This window comes from Taudactylus pleione, unplaced genomic scaffold (assembly GCF_031769625.1).
Source record: "Taudactylus pleione unplaced genomic scaffold, aTauple2 ptg000018l, whole genome shotgun sequence".
In the NCBI taxonomy this organism is placed as follows: Eukaryota; Metazoa; Chordata; class Amphibia; order Anura; family Myobatrachidae; genus Taudactylus; species Taudactylus pleione.
This window is the reverse complement of record NW_028284420.1, coordinates 15248483-15271113: the sequence shown is the minus strand read 5'-3', so window position 1 is coordinate 15271113 and position 22631 is coordinate 15248483. Positions and strand designations below refer to the sequence as shown.

Below are 22631 nucleotides of genomic sequence, written 5' to 3'. Positions count from 1 at the left end.
GCCTCTGGCTCGGGGTATAGTGAGAGTGGACCACTGCATCCTGGGAGCTGAAACCTTTTAACTGCGTGGTGCCCGGTTTCTAAATCCATCACCTACACCCAAAGGTCTCCCTGTGAAGCCTATGAACCCTGAAACTAAACTTATAGCAATGTCCTCAAGCACTGAGTCACCTGCAAACTCTTGCAGGGCTAGCCATGACTTTGTCAGCGCTTGTGGGGAGAATATTTTATTTAAATTGTGCCCATTGCTCCAGTTTCAGAGGAATATGCAGATGTCCCAGTCTGTTGTGAAAGTGTTACACATTCTAAGGCTTGTGAACCATCCCCTATGGTCTGAAATTAAGGGATGCTTGAGTCCATGCATAAAGTGTAGGTGTGCATACTTAAACAGTTGTAACCTGTGACGCATCTCAATTTACTTTAGAATCCCAATATCCTATGGCACAGTAAAGTGTTAAATTCACACAGTAATGGCAGTCAAACTTGGATAATGGCAGGCAAGATTGTCCACAATCCAGTTTGAAAAAAAATCCACTACAAATTAAATGTTTGTAGATTTATTGGTAGATTACAGCGTAAATCACATCCCAATGGGCTACTGGTTATCAGCACCAGGATTCTACAAAAATAAAGACTCTTTTCAATTAAACTTAATGAATAACTTAAAAATTGCCATTTGCGGAAATTGACAATACTGGGCAAGTGCATCACATCAAAAACAAAAAGACACAACACACCACGATGAAGACCCATCTCATGCAAACTTGTAGCATGTTACTCTAGATAATTGCTCAGGAGACATGCTGTGTTTTGGCAGAATTCGGCTTGAGGTGCACAACATGTGAGACATTCAGTTAAAGCTCCCTGCTTGTTGAAACGTTGCTGGGGAGCTGCAGGCTGCCTGCCCCGTCTTACCACAGCTACAGCAGTTAGCTAGCAATCATTGGCCAGTGAAACCATGTTCATCTGTATAGAACAGAGGTTACTTAGCTGCTTGCATGTGACAATAGAACCAAGGGCTTAGACTTAAAAAAACAATACATATAAATAAAGTAGGTGGTAAAATTGCCCACCACCCATAAGCCTGTTTTGATACAGTGCATTTCCCAACTGAAAACATGAGTGATTGCCTAAAATAAGGTTGTGTTCTGAAACAAAAGGGGTGAGCAGACTGCTCATCTGAGCGCAGAACAAAATGGCAATAAAACCCCTCCTCAATGAAAAAGGGATGTGTGGGCTGCTGAGATACAAATCATACATTAAAAAGTAAGAAGGACACTCCTTCCATTTGGGGTTCAAAATATAACTGCTCACCTCAACTGAAGTGCCACATACTGTTCCCCTATATAGATGCAGCACTGCTTATGCCTCCTATATGCAAATGCACCTTGTACCGTCCAGTCTGTGGCCTACACAAACCAGTGTTACATGGATGAAAGCGATGCAGAACCTATCCTGCCCAGTGCAGGGTCACAGAACTGCTACAATGCATTGGGGGGAGGGAGAAGAAAAATTGTGGAAGACAAGTCTGTCTAGGGATTCCCAAACCCCTTCTGTCCGTTTTAGCTGCAGAGTTCTTCACACCCTCCCAGTGCCAGCCCTCTGCGTTGTCTGGTTTCTTCTTGGAGCAGCTCCACCCCTTCCTCCTCTGAAGCCACCACGAAAGCTGCGGCCTCGACGGAATCTTCCAGAGACCCCGAATGTTTCAGTGTTCAGCTTTTTCTCCTCTGCCCATGTAGTGCGCCTGTATAGGAGTGATTAAGAGCTTTAGTTCTTGGTCCTGCACAGGATCTAAACATTAAGACTTTATTACAAAATGGTTTGAGTCTAATGAAAGATCTAAAACCAAAAAGCAGCTAGTGGCAAGCCACTAGTATATTTGTAATATCAGAATTGGAGAAGGCGGTAAAAGCAATGACAAAACCATGCAAACCTCTGGTCAGGAAGACAACTACACACCATTGAAAAAGATTAAAGGGCCCCACACATCAGGCCACTGTTTCCCCAATGCAAACAGAACCACCAATTGGCAGCCATCGATAAATATGGATGTTAAGGGATGCTATAAAATGGACACTGCAGTTGGTATGACAGACTTCAAGAGGTTGTTTATTTTATCATAAAGGGGAAGTTTGTCAAGGCTTGGAGAGAGAATGTGGGGAAGTTGCCCAAAGCAACCAGCCAGCTTCTGTCATTTCATAGACTTAATAAATGACAGATAAGCATATTGGCTGCATTGGACAACTTCCACTTTGTCTCCCAAAGGAGAGTTTTATAAAGTCTTTGAGAGAGAAACAACCAAACAGCCCCTAACTCATGTTACAGGCTGTGCTAGAAAAACGACAAAAGCCGATTGGTGCTTTCTTTCCAAGCTCTGATAAACCTCCCCCTCAAATGTTTCAGGCCATCATATGTCACCTCTCCTAAACTAGTTCTGGACTATGTTTGAGCTAATGGTGCAGAAGCATCTTTTAAGAGTTTACATTTAAAACACATTTCAAGCAAGAGCAACTGGAAGATTGAGAAAACTTCAAAACCATCTTCAACTTTTACAAGAACTATAAGGACAGTGCACTGACTGGTACAATATAGCAGAGCTTCATTCACAAAATGGACTTCAAATATGGATCACTGATCCCTCCAGCACACAAGTTTTACAAGTGCCTTATAGACCACAAGCTGCATTCCTCTGTCAGGGTTCTCATGCTGTACAGACTTCTGATTCAGGTTCCTCATGTATAGGCTGCAGTCTTAGGAAATTTACTTCAGCACCAGAGTGACTGCCTCTACTCTGTAGGGAACATATCCAAATGCCTCCTGTGCACAACAGACAAGCAATTCCTACAAGTTTACTAGTATATAATGTGTGGATTTACAGGTTTAAGTCTACGCAACACACCCTAGTTTGATATTTTCTGGAATTTTAGTTTGAAATACAATGTTTGAGTCCTATACAGCAATGCATTCTGGAAAGCTTCACATTTGTTAAGTTTGACACCCTTCCTATATTAATTACACAATAAAATAAGATTAGGAAATGCAGGTTCTATGCAGCTGTGGCAAAGGGCTACCTCCTGAAGTGGTTACAATAGATTGCAACATTATTTTTATATAACATCAATGAAACACAATGCCCCCCCATACTGTGCGATATGCACCTTGCGATGCGATGGCCGACGTATCGGGCAGTCCCCACACATGGCCGAATATGCCGGAACCTCCCTCCCCCACTGCACGGGATTGTACATTGCTCCCCCAGATCAACTGAACATGCAGAAAGATCTGGAGGAGTGATGTACGATCCCACGGGAGCATGCACTGGCTGATATCACACCCACATGGAACAATATAGCAGCGATATCGTTCCAATCAGTCGTATCAGCTGCTATATCGCACAGTGTATGGGGGGCCTTTAGTCTGGAGAAGAGATTTTAAATTCTACCTTGATTTCATCTCTGAGGAGATATTATCGAAGAAAGACTTGGAACGGTCATAGTATATATTTGGTCCAAGGGGGTCCTCTTCAGGGTTTCCATCGCTGTTTTGAGTTTCCACCCCGGAGTCTCCCTTCTCATCACCCTCCTTTTCTGGCTTGTCATCTGCAAGAGAAACCACTTTTGCAGCATACATCCTCAGCACCAGGAGAGAACCCCATGTAATAAAGAACTACCTCTGAAGTTTAGCTTATCCTTAAATTCTTTGTCCAGTTCTTCCCTGTTAAACTGAGCATTTGCACTTTCAAAATCAAAGTCCCCATCAAATTTTATAGCATTCTCTTTGACATTTGTTGGCCGGCTCTGACCCCGAGAGCGATTCCTTGTCCGTCTGTTACCTGCAGATTAACACATCTGTAAGCGAATGTAGATAAAGTTAAGAGCAGTGCTTCAATTGTAGAACTTCTAAGTTCTGGGAGGAAAGAAGACAGTTTCCTCACATTGAGGAAACCATATGAATTCCCTAGGAGCCAGTGGCATCACCAAGGCATATCGGTGTTAATACACCAAATTCAATCATTATCATAGGTACAGCCCACAAAATGCAGTTACATAAATGGTAACTGTACAGGAAAAGTTTATTTAGACACCATGAACTCTGGCAAGAGCTCAGTGAAACATGTTACAAGCCATTTTCGGTACAATGTAGTATCACATGATCACATTGTCCAATTAAGTCACCTGAACGCCGTCTTGGGGGCCTTCTGTTCTCATCATTCACCATATTCTGCGCCGGTGCAGTAGGAGGTACTGAAAGAACAGTTAAAACAGACTAAATATATTAAAACTGAAAACTGTTCAGAACTCATTTATTTACACATACCAGTCCTCCAAGCCAGGTATGCTGGCTGTTATATCTGTCTTTGACGGCGTTCAAAAGCAACAATGCCCAAATTAGGGACAGTTTACTCGCACTCCACAACTAGCAGAATTGCTAGGTTCCAGCCATATGAATGTTCCAGGAAGGGTGACAAGTCTGAATCTTGAACTAAGTGGGCTAAGTCTACGAACTAGATCTGCAACACCCACAGATCTTTAGTTAGTAAGCTGCATATCTGACATCGGGTGAAGCCATCTATCCAGACTGCTCCACCACTCTTCATGGCACTGGTGACAGATTATATATTTGTAATGGATAGAACTGACAGCATTCTGCTAGTTGAGATACTGCGATCTTTAAGATCATAGCAGGGGCTGTAAGAGACCACTAGTCAATCTGCTAGTTTTATTAATTCATAGTGGTTACTGAATAGCCACTTGTTATGAGGAATTTTACCACCTGTGGGTGATTTGAACTAGTCCATCTACCTAGTAATTATGCGATTATAAAAGCCACAAACACCCTACCTAAACTCCTGAATGTAAATACCAGCTGCAAACTTGACAAAGCCCATTAAACTTCACTGCTCTCATCTGGTAATAGTGCAAGAAGAAAGTGCATTACCACTAATGGGTGCAGACTGGGCTGGCACTTGACCCTGTCTGTTCCCCCTCACAGGTGGCCCCTTTGCCAGCTGCAACTTCTTCTGGGCAACATTCTCCACTGGACCAGTCTGGACAGCTTGTTCCACCATTGGGCTTTTCCTTACTGGAATAGATGGGAAGCCGGCTGCTGACAGGAAAAATAGCATTTCAAAGTGTACTTCCAGGAACAGCATAGATAAGTGCACCCAGCACTGTTAAAATGTAATGCAAGAGGAAGCCAAATAGGGAGCTTATGATAATACTCAGACACCATTTGTACAGAGTTATTTTGAGAATACCTGCTCCTTCAGTAAAGTCACATGTTTAGTTTTCCTCCCACTTTTATCCCATTAAAGAGGACTTTGAACCCAATATTTAAGACAGTTTGTTAAACCCAGTATTTATTAAAATGTGCAGTTAATACACAATTTTTTAAATTCTAAGAAGGCCTGCAGTACCACTAGTGCCTTTATAGGCTTTACTGTGCCATATTGTTGGCTGAACAAAGTAGACTATAAATCATGCAGGCCTTATTGGCCAATCAATTGATCTGCCAATGTATCTGCTGCCCATTGGGCAGTGTGTACCCGCAATATGTCGGTGAACATCAGCGTTAACCGACATATCACATTGACTATGCTGCACAGCCGATGGCCAGATATGTCTGCAGACATTTGTCCATCGGCAGGTGTATACAGGCGGTTGGCAGAACACCTGTACACACAGCGGCAGATGCATGGAGGGGCAGGACATGCCCCCTGGGACACACGAGCAGGCACAGATGATGGTTGTTCAGTGTGTACAAACCACCATCTGCAGATCACTCGATCTGCAGATATATCTGTATAGTGTGTACCCACCTTCATGCAATGATCTAAAAAAAAAAAAAAAAACCTGTACGCAGACAACATAACAGACAATCACAATATACTAATTTAGATTAGAATGACAGACTTAAGCATGTAAGGCTGCAGCTAGGAAAAGAGGGTTGGGAACAGTTTAGCCTGAAAACTGCATTATGCTGACAAAACTAAACCCTGCCAGACAAGACTGACCAAAAATACATTTAAAGGAGAACCAACACTTCTATATGTTTAAGTGAAACAGCATCATGGAAGATGAAAAGTTTACACTACAAAGAGAGTTGAGGCGCACATCCACTAGCAGATGCGGTGACAGTACGATTAAATCATCATAATTGTACAGTCGTCCCTTCCCCCTGTAGTGCCTACACTGAACAATTAGTCGTTCAGTGTAGGCACCCTCCTTCATCCCTGAACATGGCCAGTGTTCTCCCCAGGCTGTTTTTTGCAGGTGCACCACCCGGCAAGAAACAACCTACCACCTGGCATTTTGGGAGCCTGCAAGTGGGGACAGTATCTGGGAGCTGTATACAAAGGACCAGATCCTACAGACTGCAGCTTTTTCATAATCAGATGACTAGGCCTCTAATAAGAGTATAACTAATATAGAAAATGTTAATTCAAGTTAAATAAGGTCAGGGTTTAAAAATTTTATTATTGCTATTAAAGCTCCTACCTGGTTACTTCTTGATGCCACCCGGCTGGAAAAATTCTGGGGAGAACACTGATGGGCAATCTGTCATTACCGGCAGATTGACCAGCATGTTCAGCCGATTGATGTCGGAAACAACCAGCGGGAGCGCGCATCGCTGGTAGTTTCCGACATTAAAGTACACGATTAATGAGCGATTGCACAATTACAATGTTGTCATTGTGCAATCACTCAATATCTGCTAGTGGATACGCGGAATAACTTAGGTCATGTGATGTATAAGGCTTCATTATATAGACAGATAAGCAGGGTTTGTGGTAGTAAATCTATTCAATCAGCATGATCCATGAAGGATTTTAGATTGTTATAGAAAGCAACTTTACAATGAGCATTAAAGGGCCTCAGGTCATGGACTAAAAAAAGGTCCTTAATACAAGTTAGCTTCTGGAAGGTGTCACTTTAAGTCTTCAATGTGCTTCACGGCAATATTTGACAAAAACATTTTAAAACATTAGTTCTCATTTAATGTAGTCTTAGGGGTGATACAGCTGCATTATAACGAATGCTGAAAACCAGTTCAACGCATACTGGACTGAAGACTTAGTGTAATAGACATAACCAAAACTGTATTAAAGACACAAATGCTAGCAATAAGTATAGAATGGTCACACTGTAGAATCAGTCAATGACAGACAGGTCACATTTCGTTTTAAATGAAGGGGAGCAGGGGTGCAATATAGTTCAGAGTTTTAGCCACCAGGGTCACAACTAGTGCCACTTTCAAATGGTGGAAGACTTGTGCTATGTCACAGTACTAGTAAGTTGTGCACTTCATAGGTCTTAGCTGACTAGGAACTGTACCATTTACCTGCAGAGAGGAGGCAGCTACTTTTAGCTCACTCAGCATTAGTGTTTAGACATGGAGCCTATAGGTTCACTAAAACTAATGCCTCATGCCATAATGACCTCACCAGCTCATGGTGACTTTGTAGTCTACTCCGCTCAGTTAAGTTACCTTCACCTCATTAGGTAACTGGTGCACTTCAAACAGCACTTGCTACAAATGGGTTAGTTCAGTATGACACAAGCATGGTGTAATCATGAGTCACAGCATTTGTTATTGGAAGACAGACTTGCTAAACCATGCACAAGAGGCATTAAGACAGCAACATGCAGAAGCTAAAACACATGCCAGCAATGTTACCCTTTGAAGAGAGGTGTGGGGGCTCTGCCAATATGTCAGGATCCGGCACTGCAGGCTGTGGAGAGGGGGAAGAGCAGGAACTGGAAGCTGCGGCTGAAGCCGAAGGACTTACCAGCTTCTCTGCGTGGACAGGGTAATGTGTTAATTAACAGGTCACTGCATAATGAGCCACAGACTCCTTCGGGCAAGTGATTAACGCAAACTACATAATTTAGTAACACAATTATGTACGTCTGAAAATAAGTTTAACTACTCCAAATACAAACATATTTGAAGCATTTAGGGGAATGTAATGTGCACTACTCTAAATGGATCAGTAAAATAGTGAGGCATGGGGGAGGGGGGGGAATCCATGTTCATGCATCTCCACTTAATTCTTTAGCAATTCTCAATGTTGTTCTGCCATGCATTTGTTCCAAGCAAAAAGCTATTCTCTTTACAGTGGATACAAAGGTGGCTGCAGAACACGCAACAGAGCTGGGGATTAGCATTTGCCCAAAGAAAATTACAAACCAATAAGTCATCTGAGCATCAATGCCTTTATTGTAGCTTTACACAGCTTGACTTTTAAGAATTTCATATATCACATACAAAATGACAGCAGTAGTAGGCACCAATAGTACTCTTCAAATCATAAAAGTTAAATACTGAAAATGCTACATAAACAGAAGACTCCTGTAACCTAAATTCCAGTTTAAAAAAAATAAAAAAAAGATATGCCCTGTACTCTAAGTAATACCCCTTTCAGTTTAAAAGGTCATACCTGGGATTTTGAATGTGGGTCCAACCTGGCTCAGATCCCTTTCATACAGGCAGCTTATTCACAGGTTGGCCATGTCACTGCACACTAGTGCATTGCTGGCACTTGGATATAAGATTTCCAAGCGCCCGCTACTCCTATTCTGTAATGGGTCCCAGGCCAGATTACCCGGGTTACCCATTAACACTACACCATGACCCGGGTAGATCCCAGTTTCATCCCTTGTAACTACCTAGGGTGAAATGCCTTTTTTGCTTAAGGACCCTTTCAAACTAAGGAAAATCCCAGGTTGCTGTGTGTTCACATGCAATAACCCAGGATTTTGCCGCTAGTCTGAAAGAGGTATAAAAGTGGTCAGTAACACTAGGAAAAGTATTACACATTTATCAGTGTAGTTCCATTTAACTACTAGCCATTGTTCTGGCAGTTACTCTAAAAATTGTGGTATCCCTTGACAGGCTTGGTGACAGGGATTCTATTGTGCAAGATAATATAGGGCAGCACAATTTGTGTAATGGTTCCCATCACAGCCCTAACTGTTGCATATGTGTTTGTATATTTGTCCAGTGCTTGCCCCTGTGGGTTACCTCCAAGTCCTCCAATTCCAGACATACTGGTAGGTTAATTGGCCCCTGACAAATTAGCCTTTGTATGTGTGTATACATTTGATAGAATGTATATATTATAAGCTATGCTGTGGCAGGGACTTGTGTGTAAAGCAGAATATGTATTAATATAATTAACTGGCAACAAATTTAATAACAGCAGTCCTGCAAAGTGTGTTTATTTTTATTCTACTTCACCAATTTACGAGTTCTATTACATTAGTCCAACCACTCACCAAGGCCCAAGGAGGCTGCATACTGCTGGTTAAGGAGGGAGGAGGCAGCTAGCTGGCCATATGAAGGCATGCCTCTAAATGGGCTGCAAGGCACAGAAGGTTGGTATGATGTTGTAGAGGCAGAGCCTAAAGAGGACTAGACACAAAATCCAGTTTAAGAGCAAGGAGACATTTTACATTTAGCATAAATTACAGATCTATAGACAAAATAGACATTTAAGTTTATATAATTGACTGAACATATTGGTCAGGTCTAACTGCACAAGCAGAATGATATCTAGGCTAGCTCAGTTGCACTGTGTCCCTTCGTAGGGACAGTGCCAATGATCTCACAGCAACTCAAATGACTAGTAAGATCAAGTCGCTATATTAAATCCCATTCAGACAGTGCCAAGTATGTGGCAGGGGCTTCAAAAGTCTCAAATATGTACACATCTGTGCTGCAGTCACGTTAAAAAGCCCCTCAGTGCGCCAGGTCCTGTGAGACTGCTAACATGGCCTCTTTCTGAATATGCCTGTAAGACTCAAGGCAATACATCTAGGACACCAGCAGACTACTGATTCATTTGATATGCAACACTTCTATTTGTGAGATATAGTCCCTGAATCGGTATACGAAGTGCTATAATGTAGCAGCCGCAGCGTTTTTCATTCCAATTGCCATTGCTCTTCATATACAGACCAAGGTGCACACAGATACATAAGTGTCACATCAAATTAATCAGCACAGTCTGCTGGTGCATCCTAGTTGCATCACATCGCGACTTTTTTTTAAAAAAAGAAAAAAGGAAAAGATGCCCAATGCTAACAGTAGCACAGGACCTGGCGGCTCACTCACACCAGGCAAGTTGTGCTGCGTGGCATATTGAGGCTAGGTGTAACTGGGCCAATTGTTCCTTAACATTATGCTACATTACAAAAATTTAAATCTAGGTGTGGGCCTGTCACAAGTTCTGGTATTATTCCAGCCAACTATTTATACAATAATTAAACCAGAGGTCTTAAACACCAAAGCAGCACTTAGTTTTCTCCATTATCACAACTGGGCAGGCATTTACATTTGCCCACCTACTTGTGATGTCCGTGTCAGCGGGTCACCCATAGACAGATGCAGAGATATATCAACATTGGCTATGCTGCAGAGCCAACCTGATATGTCAATGAACATTGTTCAGACATCTCAGGTGTACACAGCCGCCAACAATACATTGTTCAATCAAATGATATATCAAGTAGTGTGTGTATCCAGCACAAGTGTCAGCTAACTACAAAGATTTTAATCTGCATGCATAAACCTAGTTCTTACATACCTGGACAATGGCTGGATCCTGGGGCAACGCATGCTGGGCCTTTGGAGGCTCACACACTGTAATATCTTTAATGTCACTACCCCGAAAAATTATATATTCATACACCTCTTCACGGGGAGGGGCTGGGCGATCAGTTGGACGGTCTTCAGTCCCAAAGGAGCGCACTATTAAATTATAGGATTTCAAAGAGAACTGCAATTAACAAATGGGACACAAACCCTTGAAATTTTAGGCCATAGCTAGATTAGCACTAAACAAAACAGTGTATAGCAAGGCTTGACAAATTTCTCAAATCTAGGAGCCAGACCACCGTCCCCCACCCCAAAAAAAAAAAAAAAAAAAACTTACAGAAGTGAGTGAGGAGCATAGCTGTGTGTTAAGCAACTGTTATACACACTATACTAGTCCACAAAATGGTCACAGTTGAATGGATACAGTAAAATGGAGGCCACCCTCACTGCTCTGCACAGCTCCCCTGCTCCACCCCCACTTTCCAGTAATAAACACATTTCACATAAAATAATGGTGCCAGAAAATACAACAAAACACCCTCCCCTCGTGGTCATACCACTATCCCTCTGAAGCTGCTCCGCAATCCCTGGCCACATAGACCCTACTACCGGAGAGCTCTATGCAGCCCGAGATAGGAGACAGACAGCCGGGACGTACAGGAGGATCAGCGTAGACTGGGACAGACAGTAGGGATCAGAGCAGGCCAGAACGGAGGGGAGTAGTCAGCGCAGGCCAGGACGGACAGAGGTACAGCAGTCACCACAGGCGACACTGAGCACATGCAATCCTGTGCATGACATGAACACCGTAATACTATAGGCATGAATCTCTGCCAGAGCTGATGAGGATCTGCTTCCTACCTCACTGCAAAATCTAGTAGCCATGGCAACCTTGCCCCCAGGATTTGTCAAGCCCTGGTATATAGCATATCAAAACATGTGCAAATCTCAATGTACTAAGACTTGAGCTCAATTTCTTGGACTACTCTAGAATACCACCAAGTAATGCTCAGACAATACATATACTGGTAAAAACTAAAGTCATTGGCAGCCACCACTCCACAGGCAAGTGGCAGAGATCCCCAGGGAACATGAACCCTGACCAAACAAAAAAATCCCACCTCAATGCCTGTATTGTAGAGTTGCCCAGAGGATTGAGTTTATATCCTAGCAGTGGGGATGCCAGCACCATAATCCCACCACTAGTCAGAATACCAGCATACCAGCCACCAGAACCCCAACTAAGTATTGGGGTTAGGGGTTAAGCTTAGGACAGTGAAGTCAATGGCTGAGGAGGCACACATGGAGATGGGTCTGAGTGCTGGGAGCCTGCCTCAACCTGTACCCACTAACTCTCCCCTCCACCAAGCTCCAGTGTCCATTGGTTCTCCTACCTCCATCACTGTCTTTTGCTGCTGCTGACAGAGCTGATCTCAACACAGAAGTGCACTTCCTGGTCACATAACACATCCAAAGTGTCCATCAGTGATCAAGGCAGACCCCCATACTCAGAGGCATGCCTCTATTACCTCTTTCTGTGCATCTTACTGCCTGTGGTGTGGCTCTATTCCCAGCTCTGCAAGCAGTGTCTGACTATACAGAAGCAAGACTGAGCTGTTGCACCTCATCTCTCTGCAGTGTTAACTATGAAAGTGATTACAATTAAAGTAGATGTTTATAAGTTATAAATAACCTTTGTATTCTAATCATTTTATATCAAACCTCAGGAGTATGACAGGGGAGGCTCTGTCTACCCTGACTGCACATCCCTGGATACTTACCAACAGATGTCAGTATCCTAACCCTGGCAGCATGCCAGCATCAGAATTATGACCACCAGGACCCTGGGCACCAGCATGCCATACCCAACCTGCCCCCACCCCCCCTTAAACGCAAAGAAATAAGCATGGCCCATTTGATAAGAGTCCCAGGGGTACAAGTCCTCACTCCAAGTGCTGAAAAAAATGGGGAACACAAGGACTCCCAAAACAACAAGTCAATAAATCCCCTTTCCTCCACCACTGATAGGCACGGACACACCTAACCCCCACAGTCTAGTACAGTGCCTATGGCGCCCCCTAGCGTGTAGACACCGCTGAAAAGGAGTAATACCCTGCATTACGTCAGCTGCTTCCAGAACCCCATGAACCTCCAAGGATGAAACGCCCGAGCACAAGGAAGCCACGCATACATGGATGGGAATTATCGCACTTCTAAACAAGCAATAGGCCCAGGCCCTCGGGGTTGGTACCTTTGGCCAGAGCCACGGTGGAGTTCTCGGTGTCGATGGTATAAAGGATGCCCTCATAGCGGATCTGAGCCTTGGAGATGAGGCTGATCTTGCTACCGATGTACGGGGTCCCGGAGCTCATGTTGGCGGCTTGTCTAGGTCGGACACCCCCTATCTGCACCTTCCACCTGAAGAACCCCAAGACTGCAAAGCACCGCCCATTATCTCCTCTTATGTACCCAGCTGGCGACTCCGCCCACTAACACGCTAGGGGCGGGGCGAACGCCTGTTTCTTACTGCGTTTACGGGCAGCCTTCTCCTGGCCAGTGACGTTGAGCAGACTGATTGGTTGTCTGAGGCAGACACGTCGTTTGACCTGGCAACTAGTGACGCGCGATACAGCAGCCGCAGTTTCTCAGGAGTGACGACAGTTCTAGTGGGCGGCAGAGACATGTTATAGGTGGGGAATAGGTGATGTAACGATGGGGATGTCTGACTGGCTGGCTACGCTTATTTACGTTGGAGCTGGTCCATGTCAGATAAGCAGGGCTGTCACTGGCTGGGAATAAGGCGTCGTTATGCCAAATTGCTCATCATTATGCCCAGATTCTGGATTAATAAAACAATTTATATTACATTGATGCTATATCTAAATGTGTGTGTCTGACATGCAACTAAATTTAAAACATTGAAACTCGCCCACTGTCTCCAATGTCCTGGGGCAATACCACGTTTTAATGCTTTATTAACATTTAATAAAAATGCCTATAACCCCCCCAAAACCAGCCAGTCATAATATTAACAGCGCCCTTGTTTAGTAATTGAGGATGGATCGGGGGTTGCAATACGTTATCAGGAGGGAGAAGAGCTAAGGGAGAGGGGGATGGGAAAAGAAATGGATCGAGATGGCTGGTCCAGGGAAAGAATGTACTAGCCACCAGAAGCACCACAATGAGAAGACCTTGCACAGCCCCTGTATTCTTTTTGAAGAATAGCTCAGAGTTGCAATGACTGTCACTGTGACCATGGCCGAAACTAGGATATCTGTCACCCGGTGCAAGACAGCAATTTTGCGCCCCCTCCCTTCCTGTACCTAGATTTTATCCTTGCTGCTCCATAAGGCAGTGCACTAGTCAAATGTCCCTGGTATAGTGACTTACATTATTCAACACACCATAATGCCCATTACACATTATGCCACACACTGTAATGCCTATTATTTGCCCTACACCATTTTATGCCCCACAGTAAGGCTTCTAATTACTTAAAAATTATCTGCTCGTTGTCAGGGGTTTTATGCTCATTACCAGGGGTTCCATGCTCATTGCCAGGGGGGTTTCATGTTCGTTGCCAGGGGGTTTTATGTGCATTGCTATGGGGTTTATGCTCTTTGCCAGGGATTACATGCTCGTTGCCATGGGGTTTATGCTCGTTGCCAGGGGTTACATGCTCCTTGCCAGGGGGCATCATGCTTGTTGCCTGGGCTTTCATACTCCTTGCCAGGGGTTTTCATGCTCGTTGCCAGGGGGTTTCATGCTCGTTGCTATGGGGTTTTTGGCTCATTGCCAGGGGTTACATGCTCGTTGCCAGGGGGTTTCATGCTCCTTGCCAGGGGGTTTCATGCTCCTTGCCGGGGCTTTCATGCTCTTTGCCAGGAAATTTCATGCTTGTTGCTATGGGGTTTATGCTCATTGCCGGGGGTTACATGCTCGTTGCCATGGGTTTCATGCTCGTTGCCAGGGGGTTTCACGGGAGAAGATGTAGCTTTCAGCATCTTCTCCCAGCACTTGCGCTAGTCCACATGGATCTGCTGAAAATGGCAATCCAAAAATGGCCACCGCCAAGGAGGAGACAGACACTAGAGGTCCAGTAAGGACCTCTAGCATCTGACTCCACCTTGGCGGCGGCCATTTTTGGATGGCCGTTTTCTGAATCTGCAGCCCCAAGCCACCGTGAGTCAGTCCTTTTTCACCCCCTAGTTGTGACAGGCCCTGCTGTGACAGAGTGGCCCTGAACCACTCCTGACATCTGAGTCAGTGCCCCTTTCAGTCTTGCACTCTGGCTGATGGCACATAACATACTAGCCTAATTATGGCCCTCCCTTCACCTTTTCCAGCCTTTGCCCCAACTAATGTCCAGACCCCAGTTGCTGTGCATATTGCAATGTGCCCATGGGTTTTAGGATGAGGACAACATTTATTATTTTATGGCTATATAAATATTGTACATTCAACAAACATTTTGTAAACAATTAATATTACCTCTTTAATTTCATATTGATTAAAAAAAACGGTCCCTTTTGTCATAACTGCAGTATCCACTGACCCAGGGGGCGCTATGTATTTTTAGAATGTAAGATCAATGCAACTCCTATATTTCTATTAATTGTATATATTCCTCCTCCTTTCTCCTATGAGGTGTTACGAAAGTCTGCAGAGTTTATAGCGCACTCCCCTACCACTCAAGTTATTTGTCTAGGGGACTTTGGGCCTGATTCAGAGCCGGACGCTCTGACCAGAGCGCTCGCTCTGAATCAGGGCCCTCCTCCATGAAAATGGAGCGGCCTGCCGGCCGCTCGCATAGCTGTGGGTGACCACCCACAGCATATGCGAGCGGGCAAAAAGATGGGCGCGATGGTCTTGACCATCGCGACCATCAGACTTGCGACGGAGACCCTGCGGTAGGGTCTCCCTGCCACAAGCCCTAGAGTGATTTTGGCTCTATCAGAGCCAAAATCACTCCCACTGACATCACTAGTGATGTCAGTGGGGCCGGCTTCAGACGGTAGGCGTTCCCATGGGAACGCCTCCGTCTGGCCGCCACGCCCACCAAAGGGGACGTGCTGTCAATCAACATCGACAGCACGCCCCCTTTGGTGCGAGACCCGGAGCGATGGAAAGCCCGTCGCTCCCCGGGTCTCGCGCATGCGCACGACGGAGCTCCCTCCGTCGTGCGCATGCGCAGTGGGGAACATCGACCCACTTGCGAGCGCATTGCCGCTCGCGAGTGGGTCTGAATGACCCCCTTTGTGTTGGATTCAACTCTGGACGGATGGCGGGAAGTGGCTGGATCACAGTTGTTGGGTGGGAGTGGATTTTCGAACTTTGTGGCTGGACTGGGTTGGATTGATGTGTGGAGAACTAAGCATCCAAATATTTGTCAGTTTTCCTGTTTTTCACACACCACTCATTCTCAAGGATTGATCTGGTCCTGGCCTCTCGTAACCTGCTTCCCAGGGTCTCGCATATAGCTTATGAAACCAGGGGTATATCCGATCACTCCCCACTTAGTATGGTAGTTGATTTTGTGTACCCTCGAGGCCAATCCTTTTTCAAGTTAAACCCATTTTGGTTACTACAGATGGGGGCGGGATCTGAATTGGAGGCACCTATAGTCCGGTAACTTTCCAGATAACAAGGGCTCAGCTTCAGTAGCTATAACATGGGATGCCTTTAAAACCTTTTTAAGAGGTACATTGACTGAAGGAAGAGGAACTTGAGGCTACATGTAAAAATAACGAACTAGTATATTTGGGGGTTAGGCTTGAATCCTCTAGGCTTCTCTGGCTGACCTCCCAGGCTGCTTGGACTTAATATTTACAGGTTAAAGCTAAACGTAGACTGTTATATGCCTCACACTCACAATATACTTATGCTGACAGGACATGGAGCTACTTAGCTCATTTGATAAATGCAGACCATGCAGATTATTCTACCTCTATGCCCATTGCACTTCAGTTAATGTCTCAATTTGCTACTTTTTCTGGCCTCTCAACAAACTGGGAGAAGTCACATATCCTTCCGCTTTGAGGTTCCTGTCCAGATAATCCATTGATACCCCTCCCCCTCCGTTGGGTAGAAAAATTCAAATATTTAGGGATTTGGATAAGTAACTCCTCATCAGATTACGTTGCTTTAATTGTCCAACCACAGCTGATCTAATTAAAAGCCAAAACCTGTGTATTGAGCAAACTGCCTCTCACTCTCACTGTTAGAGTAAATCTGGTTAAGATGATAGTCCAACCCATCTTTATATTTTTTGCCACTCACCAATTTATCTTCCAATATCATTATTCCCCAAGATGGAAGGTCTGGTCTCTTCTCTGGTCTGGGTGGACCGTCGTGCTCGGATTTGATATAATACTTTTACTAGAGCCAAAACGGATGGGGGCTTGGTATTGCCTCATTTTCGTTTTTATTACTATGCTGCTCAATTATCGCATTTGCGGCTCTGCTTACAGGATACCTCGGTGGCTGCTCTTCATACGCTACTAGTGGCTCAGGCCTCACCTGGACACTCACCTTTACAGGCTCTACTTGCAGGCTGAGAATACCGGTTTGGTCCCCAGTTGCTTACCCAGGCTGATTTTTTACGTTTATTTACAACTTAGACCCGCTTTAACAGCTCAATTTTCTGGGACGTCACTTAATATACAGGACTCTCCACCAAAATTACTTTTGTTATCTATTAGTTCTAAAAGAACTCTCTCTTCTATTTACTCATATATAATGGCAGCTTATCACTCTTCTAATCTACCACTCCTTAAAACACAGTGGGAAGATGTGGGTCCAATGTGCGATGACTATTGGTCTTTGGTCTTGGGAAGTCCAAGAGAGTCCACAGCTTCTATTAGATTCCAAAAGATTCAGCTGGTTATAATCCATAGAATTTCTCTCATCCCTGAACGTCTTCTCAAATTTGGAGGTCGCAATGATGCTAAATGCCCCAAATATGGACACACCGGGTACCTTTTGGCATCTCCTGTGGACATGCCCACAGGTTCAGGCTTTTTAGAATCAGGTGATTCGTGTGATTGCCTTTACCAGTATTTCTCAATCTGTTCTCACACCGGTAATTTGCATACTAGGTACACTGGACGAGGATACCATTGATCGATACACCAGACAGTATATTCTTAATTTGGGCTCCCTGGCCAAGGTCTTCATAGCGCGTACATGGATGGCTACCACAGGTCCTGAATTTCGGGAATGGGTGTCCCACGAATGATACCTATATATTGCCCGCAAAGCTGAATTTAAATGTAATCACATTTGGCAGAGGTGGCTAAAATCCAGGTATGCTAAAGTATCAGAGGACAGGTCTGACAGTCACATATTCTGACTACTACATAATGTGGATGATTAGGGCATAGTGACATATTGTGGTCATATTTTTTATGATCCTTCATTTACCCTAAATGGGGGTGTTAAGGTGATTTATATTGTGCTTTAGTACTTCTATATGTAAGAGTCTTTTGTATAAATGGTAACACTACGACTATATGAATACGTATTAATGATGTTCTTTTGTTCAACGGTACCAAATATCTGTATTATGTGCTGAATTTTCTGCTCAATTGTATTTTTGATGTTAACATTTATTGTCTTTTTTGGTTTACTTTATTTATTTATTTTTATTAATATATTATAAAAAATAAAAGAATACTCAATTAAAAAAAAATATCTCTTTAATATAAATAATAAATTATATTGCTCTCTTACTAAATGTAAACATTAATTGTGCTTGTGCCCACTTATATTAATAAAATAATATTGGCCCATAAGAGAATTTTTTATTTGCCTCCTTATTTAATACTTTATGGTTGCCCTCACTATAAAGGGTATATTGACTAAAGTTCAGGTTTTTAGAATTGGAGATGTTGCCCATAGCAACCAATCAGATTCTAGTTATTATCTTCTATAAGGTGCTAGATAAATGTTAAGTAGAATCTGATTGGCTGCTATGGGCAACATCTCCACTTCTAAAAACTCACGTTAGTAAATATACCCCTAACTGTATTGCAATCAGGCTTGGACTGGCCAGCCGGGGATTCGGGTAATTCCCCGGTGGGCAGTGGCGTATCTATAATGGGTGCAGTGTGTGCAGGGCACAAGGGCCCCCAGGTCCAGGGGGGCCCCGCACCGCACACCCTGCACCCATATTATTTTAAACTTACCTGTAAGTGGTCCCACGGCGGCTGTCAGCGCTGCTTAGAACACCGGAAAAATGACCGCTGCAGCCATTTTTCTGGTGTTCTACGCATGCGCAGTAGACTTCGGGCACACTCTAGTGCCCAGAGTTTACTGTGCATGCACAGAACGCCGGAAAATGGCCGCCGCGGCCATTCTCCCAGCGTTCTACGCGTGCGTAGTAGACTCCGGGCACACTCTAGTGCCTGGAGTCTACTAATGCTTCGGTGGCTGGCCAGCCGCGTCAGTCGGCTGCCGGCCACCGGGGGGAGAGGAGGGCGCCCTGCACAGGGAGTACACACGGGCCCCCTCCCCTGCCGGCGGCCATCACTGCAGATAGGCCACGCCCCATTTGGTGAGGGTGCGGGGCTTCACGTGCCACGATGGGGGGGGTTGGTGTCTGACCGGCATGAACGGCTCACTGTCAGAGCATGACAGTCGCAGTGTGTGCCATAACTCCTTTTGCTAATGTAGGCAGCAGCTTCCATGCAGCGCACTTCCTCCTCCCATTCCCTTCGACTCATGCATGCAGAGAACAAGCTCCGCCCCCACTAGACAACTTCTCGATGTAGCTTTACAGCAGTGCCTGGAAAGAAGAGACCTATCAATGAAGAGGAGTGTATGCAGCTGTACCTCTGCAGCTGCTAAGTACAGTAAGCTATTGCTTTTTCTATTTAAAATATAATATCTTGAAGTTTCTGACTGCCCAGGTGGGGGGTATGTTGAATCCCCTGGTGGGGCCCACTACTTCACTGGTGAGGGGCCACTTAGTCACTGTCAGGGCTCGCAGAACAGATCCTCACCTAGATTGCCCTGTGCTTCAGCCACTTCACCTGAAAGTTTGTACTGCGCATGAATGGTTCTGTCAGCTGGAGACTGGTCGGAGAAGCGGACACAAGGCCTGATTCATTACGGATCGCAACTGCAACAGCGTACGAAGTTGGCCGATTGATGCGTACTATGCATGCATCGCAGTGCACGAATGTTACACTGCAATTACGCAGAACACGGTAAGCCATCGCAGGGTGAGTGACAGGTATTCAGCGTTTGGGGGTGGTGATGGCGTAGTGGATGGAGAAACGCAAACGTGCCTGTCCATTTAAACGCCGTTACATGAGCGTGCATAAATGGCATATGCAGCATGAGTACATACTGCATGCAATGAGGTTAGCAATTTGTAAGTAAGGTCAGGGCTGTTGTGTCACAACCATGGCTGTGTGTGGCCAGGGTCAGCGAACCTTACCTGTCCGGACACTATGGCGGGGTCCCTCTGGCGGGGGCACCTGGGGATCAGCGCTGTATACCACAGGGTCCCGGAGGCACAGAGGGCCTGATTCAGACGCGATTGCGAGTGATGAGCGCTCGCAAGCGGTTCGATGGTGCCCTAGTGCGCATGCTCACGACGGAGGGAGCTCCGTCGTGTGCATGCGCGAGACCCGGCTAGCGACGGGCACTCCGTCGCTCTGGGTCTCGCACCAAAGGGGGCGTGCTGTCGATGGTGAGTGACAGCACGCCCTTTGGTGGGTGTGCCGGGGGCATTGCTGCCCAGACGGAGGCATTCCCATGGGAACGCCTACCGTCTGGGTCCGGCCCCACTGACATCACTAGTGATGTCAGTGGGAGTGCTTTTGGCTCTGATAGAGCCAAAAGCACTCCTGGGCTTGCGGCAGCGAGACCCTACCGCAGGGTCTTGTCGCAAGCCCGATGGTCGCGATGGTCATGACCATCGCAGCCATCTTTTTGGCCGCTCGCATAAGCTGTGGGTGGTCACCGACAGCTATGCGAGCGGCCAGGAGGCCGCTCCAATTTTAGGTAGGAGGGCCCTGATTCAGAGCGAGCGCTCTGGTCAGAGAGTCCGGCTCTGAATCAGGCCCAGAGTCCTGAGTGCAATTGTGAGTGTGGGTCACGTTGAGTAGTGCTGCAGCGCAACATGGGCGCCACCATCTTGGATTTCATCATGTGACACATCTCAGCCAATCTAGCCAGAGAATTATCGGGAGTCCTAGCAACCATTATGCACTTCCTTTGGCATTTAAGTGCTACTGTGCAGTCCTTTCTTTGCCAGTGCAACGTTATTCCCAGTGCAAGCTGGGAGCTAGTTCTTTGTGCTTCTTTGCTGTTACCTGTTCCAAGTTTGGTTACCTTTGACTCCACTTACTCCAGGTTCCAGCCACCTCTGTTTGACCTTTGGGTCCCAGCAGCGCTACTCCGGCCTACCACCCCCAGTGGGACACCTGCTAATATCCGAACTGTCTGTTCTCCCTCCGGTCATCCAGTTACCAGTTACCAGTTGTTCATTCCCTACGTACCTTATCGGCTATACTTCCGCCAGCGGGCCACTCATGAACAACATCCCTCTCAAACCAGCATCCTTCCAGTAACAGGTCTGCCCTCAAAACCTCTCCTGGTTCCACTCCGGGTTCAAGTCCTCAACCACCCGTGACATGCTGTAATTGTGCGCGAGGGGTCGATGGTGCTCAAAGTTTCCTATGTGTACACAGGACTGCAGGGTATTACAGATATCAGATAGCGGTAGTGGGAGGCAGTGGGCATCTCTATGCTGGCATTGCGATAACATTCATTAACATTTTCACAGCAGACCTGCGTGCAATTACGTAGCTGCGATGGGGTCGCTGGTTGCATCTCTGGGCACACTCATCGTGTAGTGTGTACCGAGCTTAAGGGTTTGGGTGGTTGGAGGAAAATATGGGGGGAAATTATTATTATAGTAAAGGTGGCAATATAGAAATATAAAATAAAGGTGGCACAGGTTATATTGCTACATATACTAAAGAAGACCTTACATTTATTATTATGCTGTTGGCAACACACTGAGGGCTCAATCCAAGTAGGTGCAAAGGGGGTGAATTGCCTATGCAACCACATAGAAACACCGGCAACGGCATGGCAATTCACCCCCCTCATAGCCCGATCCCATCTGGACTCACACATTTTTGTATGCAACCCTATGTGGCTACAAACAGAAATGTGCGAGTCCGGAGACACCATAAGTGCGGCGTACAGCCGCACTTACTCGAGGATGCCAGTAACTTGCACCTTATTGGATCAAGCCCTTTATATTTAAAAACTGCACATATTATCGCTATTTTATAACTATGTTAATAAAAGAGGGCTCAAATTAATATTTTAATGAAAGGGTGCCCAGGTTAATACTATTTTAATAAAATGCAGCACCAATTATTGAAAAAATAATACTACTACTACTTCAGGTTGAATCTCCCATATCCAAATATTCCGAAATACGAAATAATTTTGGCATGACTCAGATAATGAAACCTTTGATTTTTGATTCAATGTACACAAACTTTGTCTAAGGCACAAATTCTTAAAAATATTGTATAAAATTACCTTCAGGCTTTGTGTATAAGGTGTATATGAAACATAAATGAATTTCATGTATGTACACACATTTTTCTTGAGCCACAAAATTATTGAAAATATTGTATAAAATGTCCTGCAGGCTGTGTGTATAAGGTGTATATAACACATGAATGCATTCTGTGTGTATATTACGGTCCTATTCCCAAGATATTTCATTATGATATGCAAATATTCCAAAATACGGAATATTCCGTTATCCATAATAACCCTGGTCCCAAGCATTTTGGATACGGGAGACTCAACCTGTACTAACAATAATAATTGATGGCCACTCCTACCTAATGTTTGGTCACCCCCTTAAGTAGGCCCCTGCTATTGCATTCCCCTGTAGGCCCTCTGTGCCCCAGTCCGACACTGTTTATGATTTCTCCATTTTTGAATGGTCAAACAGCATGCTATGTGAGTTATCTCATCTGTCACAACCCCCTAACT

At 45.0% G+C, this 22631-nt stretch overlaps 1 protein-coding gene across 5 annotated transcripts; it reads right to left on the bottom strand.

The window, feature by feature from the left end:
* Positions 1-540: 540 nt before the first annotated feature.
* On the bottom strand, positions 541-13048 carry LSM14B (LSM family member 14B). 5 transcript variants are annotated; one of them, XM_088442629.1, is made up of 9 exons: positions 12850-13048; positions 10588-10751; positions 9278-9413; positions 7677-7796; positions 4938-5105; positions 4175-4243; positions 3670-3831; positions 3442-3598; positions 541-1743 (listed from the first exon to the last, which is right to left on the bottom strand). In XM_088442629.1, the coding sequence occupies exons 1-9, from the start codon at positions 12968-12970 to the stop codon at positions 1578-1580; spliced, it is 1263 nt and encodes a 420-aa protein (XP_088298755.1). In that variant the 5' UTR covers positions 12971-13048; the 3' UTR covers positions 541-1577. The 5 variants fall into 5 exon arrangements, with proteins under 5 accessions (XP_088298755.1, XP_088298764.1, XP_088298775.1 ...); XM_088442638.1 differs by having other exon boundaries at positions 4938-5102; XM_088442649.1 differs by lacking the exon at positions 4175-4243.
* Between the last annotated feature and the right edge of the window lie 9583 nt (positions 13049-22631).

What these genes read in the sequence shown, in the direction of transcription:
- LSM14B (XM_088442629.1), bottom strand. Translation starts at nt 12,970, where the DNA reads ATGAGCTCCGGGACCCCGTACATCGGTAGCAAGATCAGCCTCATCTCC. An exon ending in CCAGTCTGCACCCATTAGTG is followed by an intron (nt 4,244 to 4,937) that starts GTAATGCACTTT and finishes CTGTTCTTTCAG; the next exon opens with TACCTCCTACTGCACCGGCG. An exon ending in GGATAAGCTAAACTTCAGAG is followed by an intron (nt 3,599 to 3,669) that starts GTAGTTCTTTAT and finishes TTTCTCTTGCAG; the next exon opens with ATGACAAGCCAGAAAAGGAG.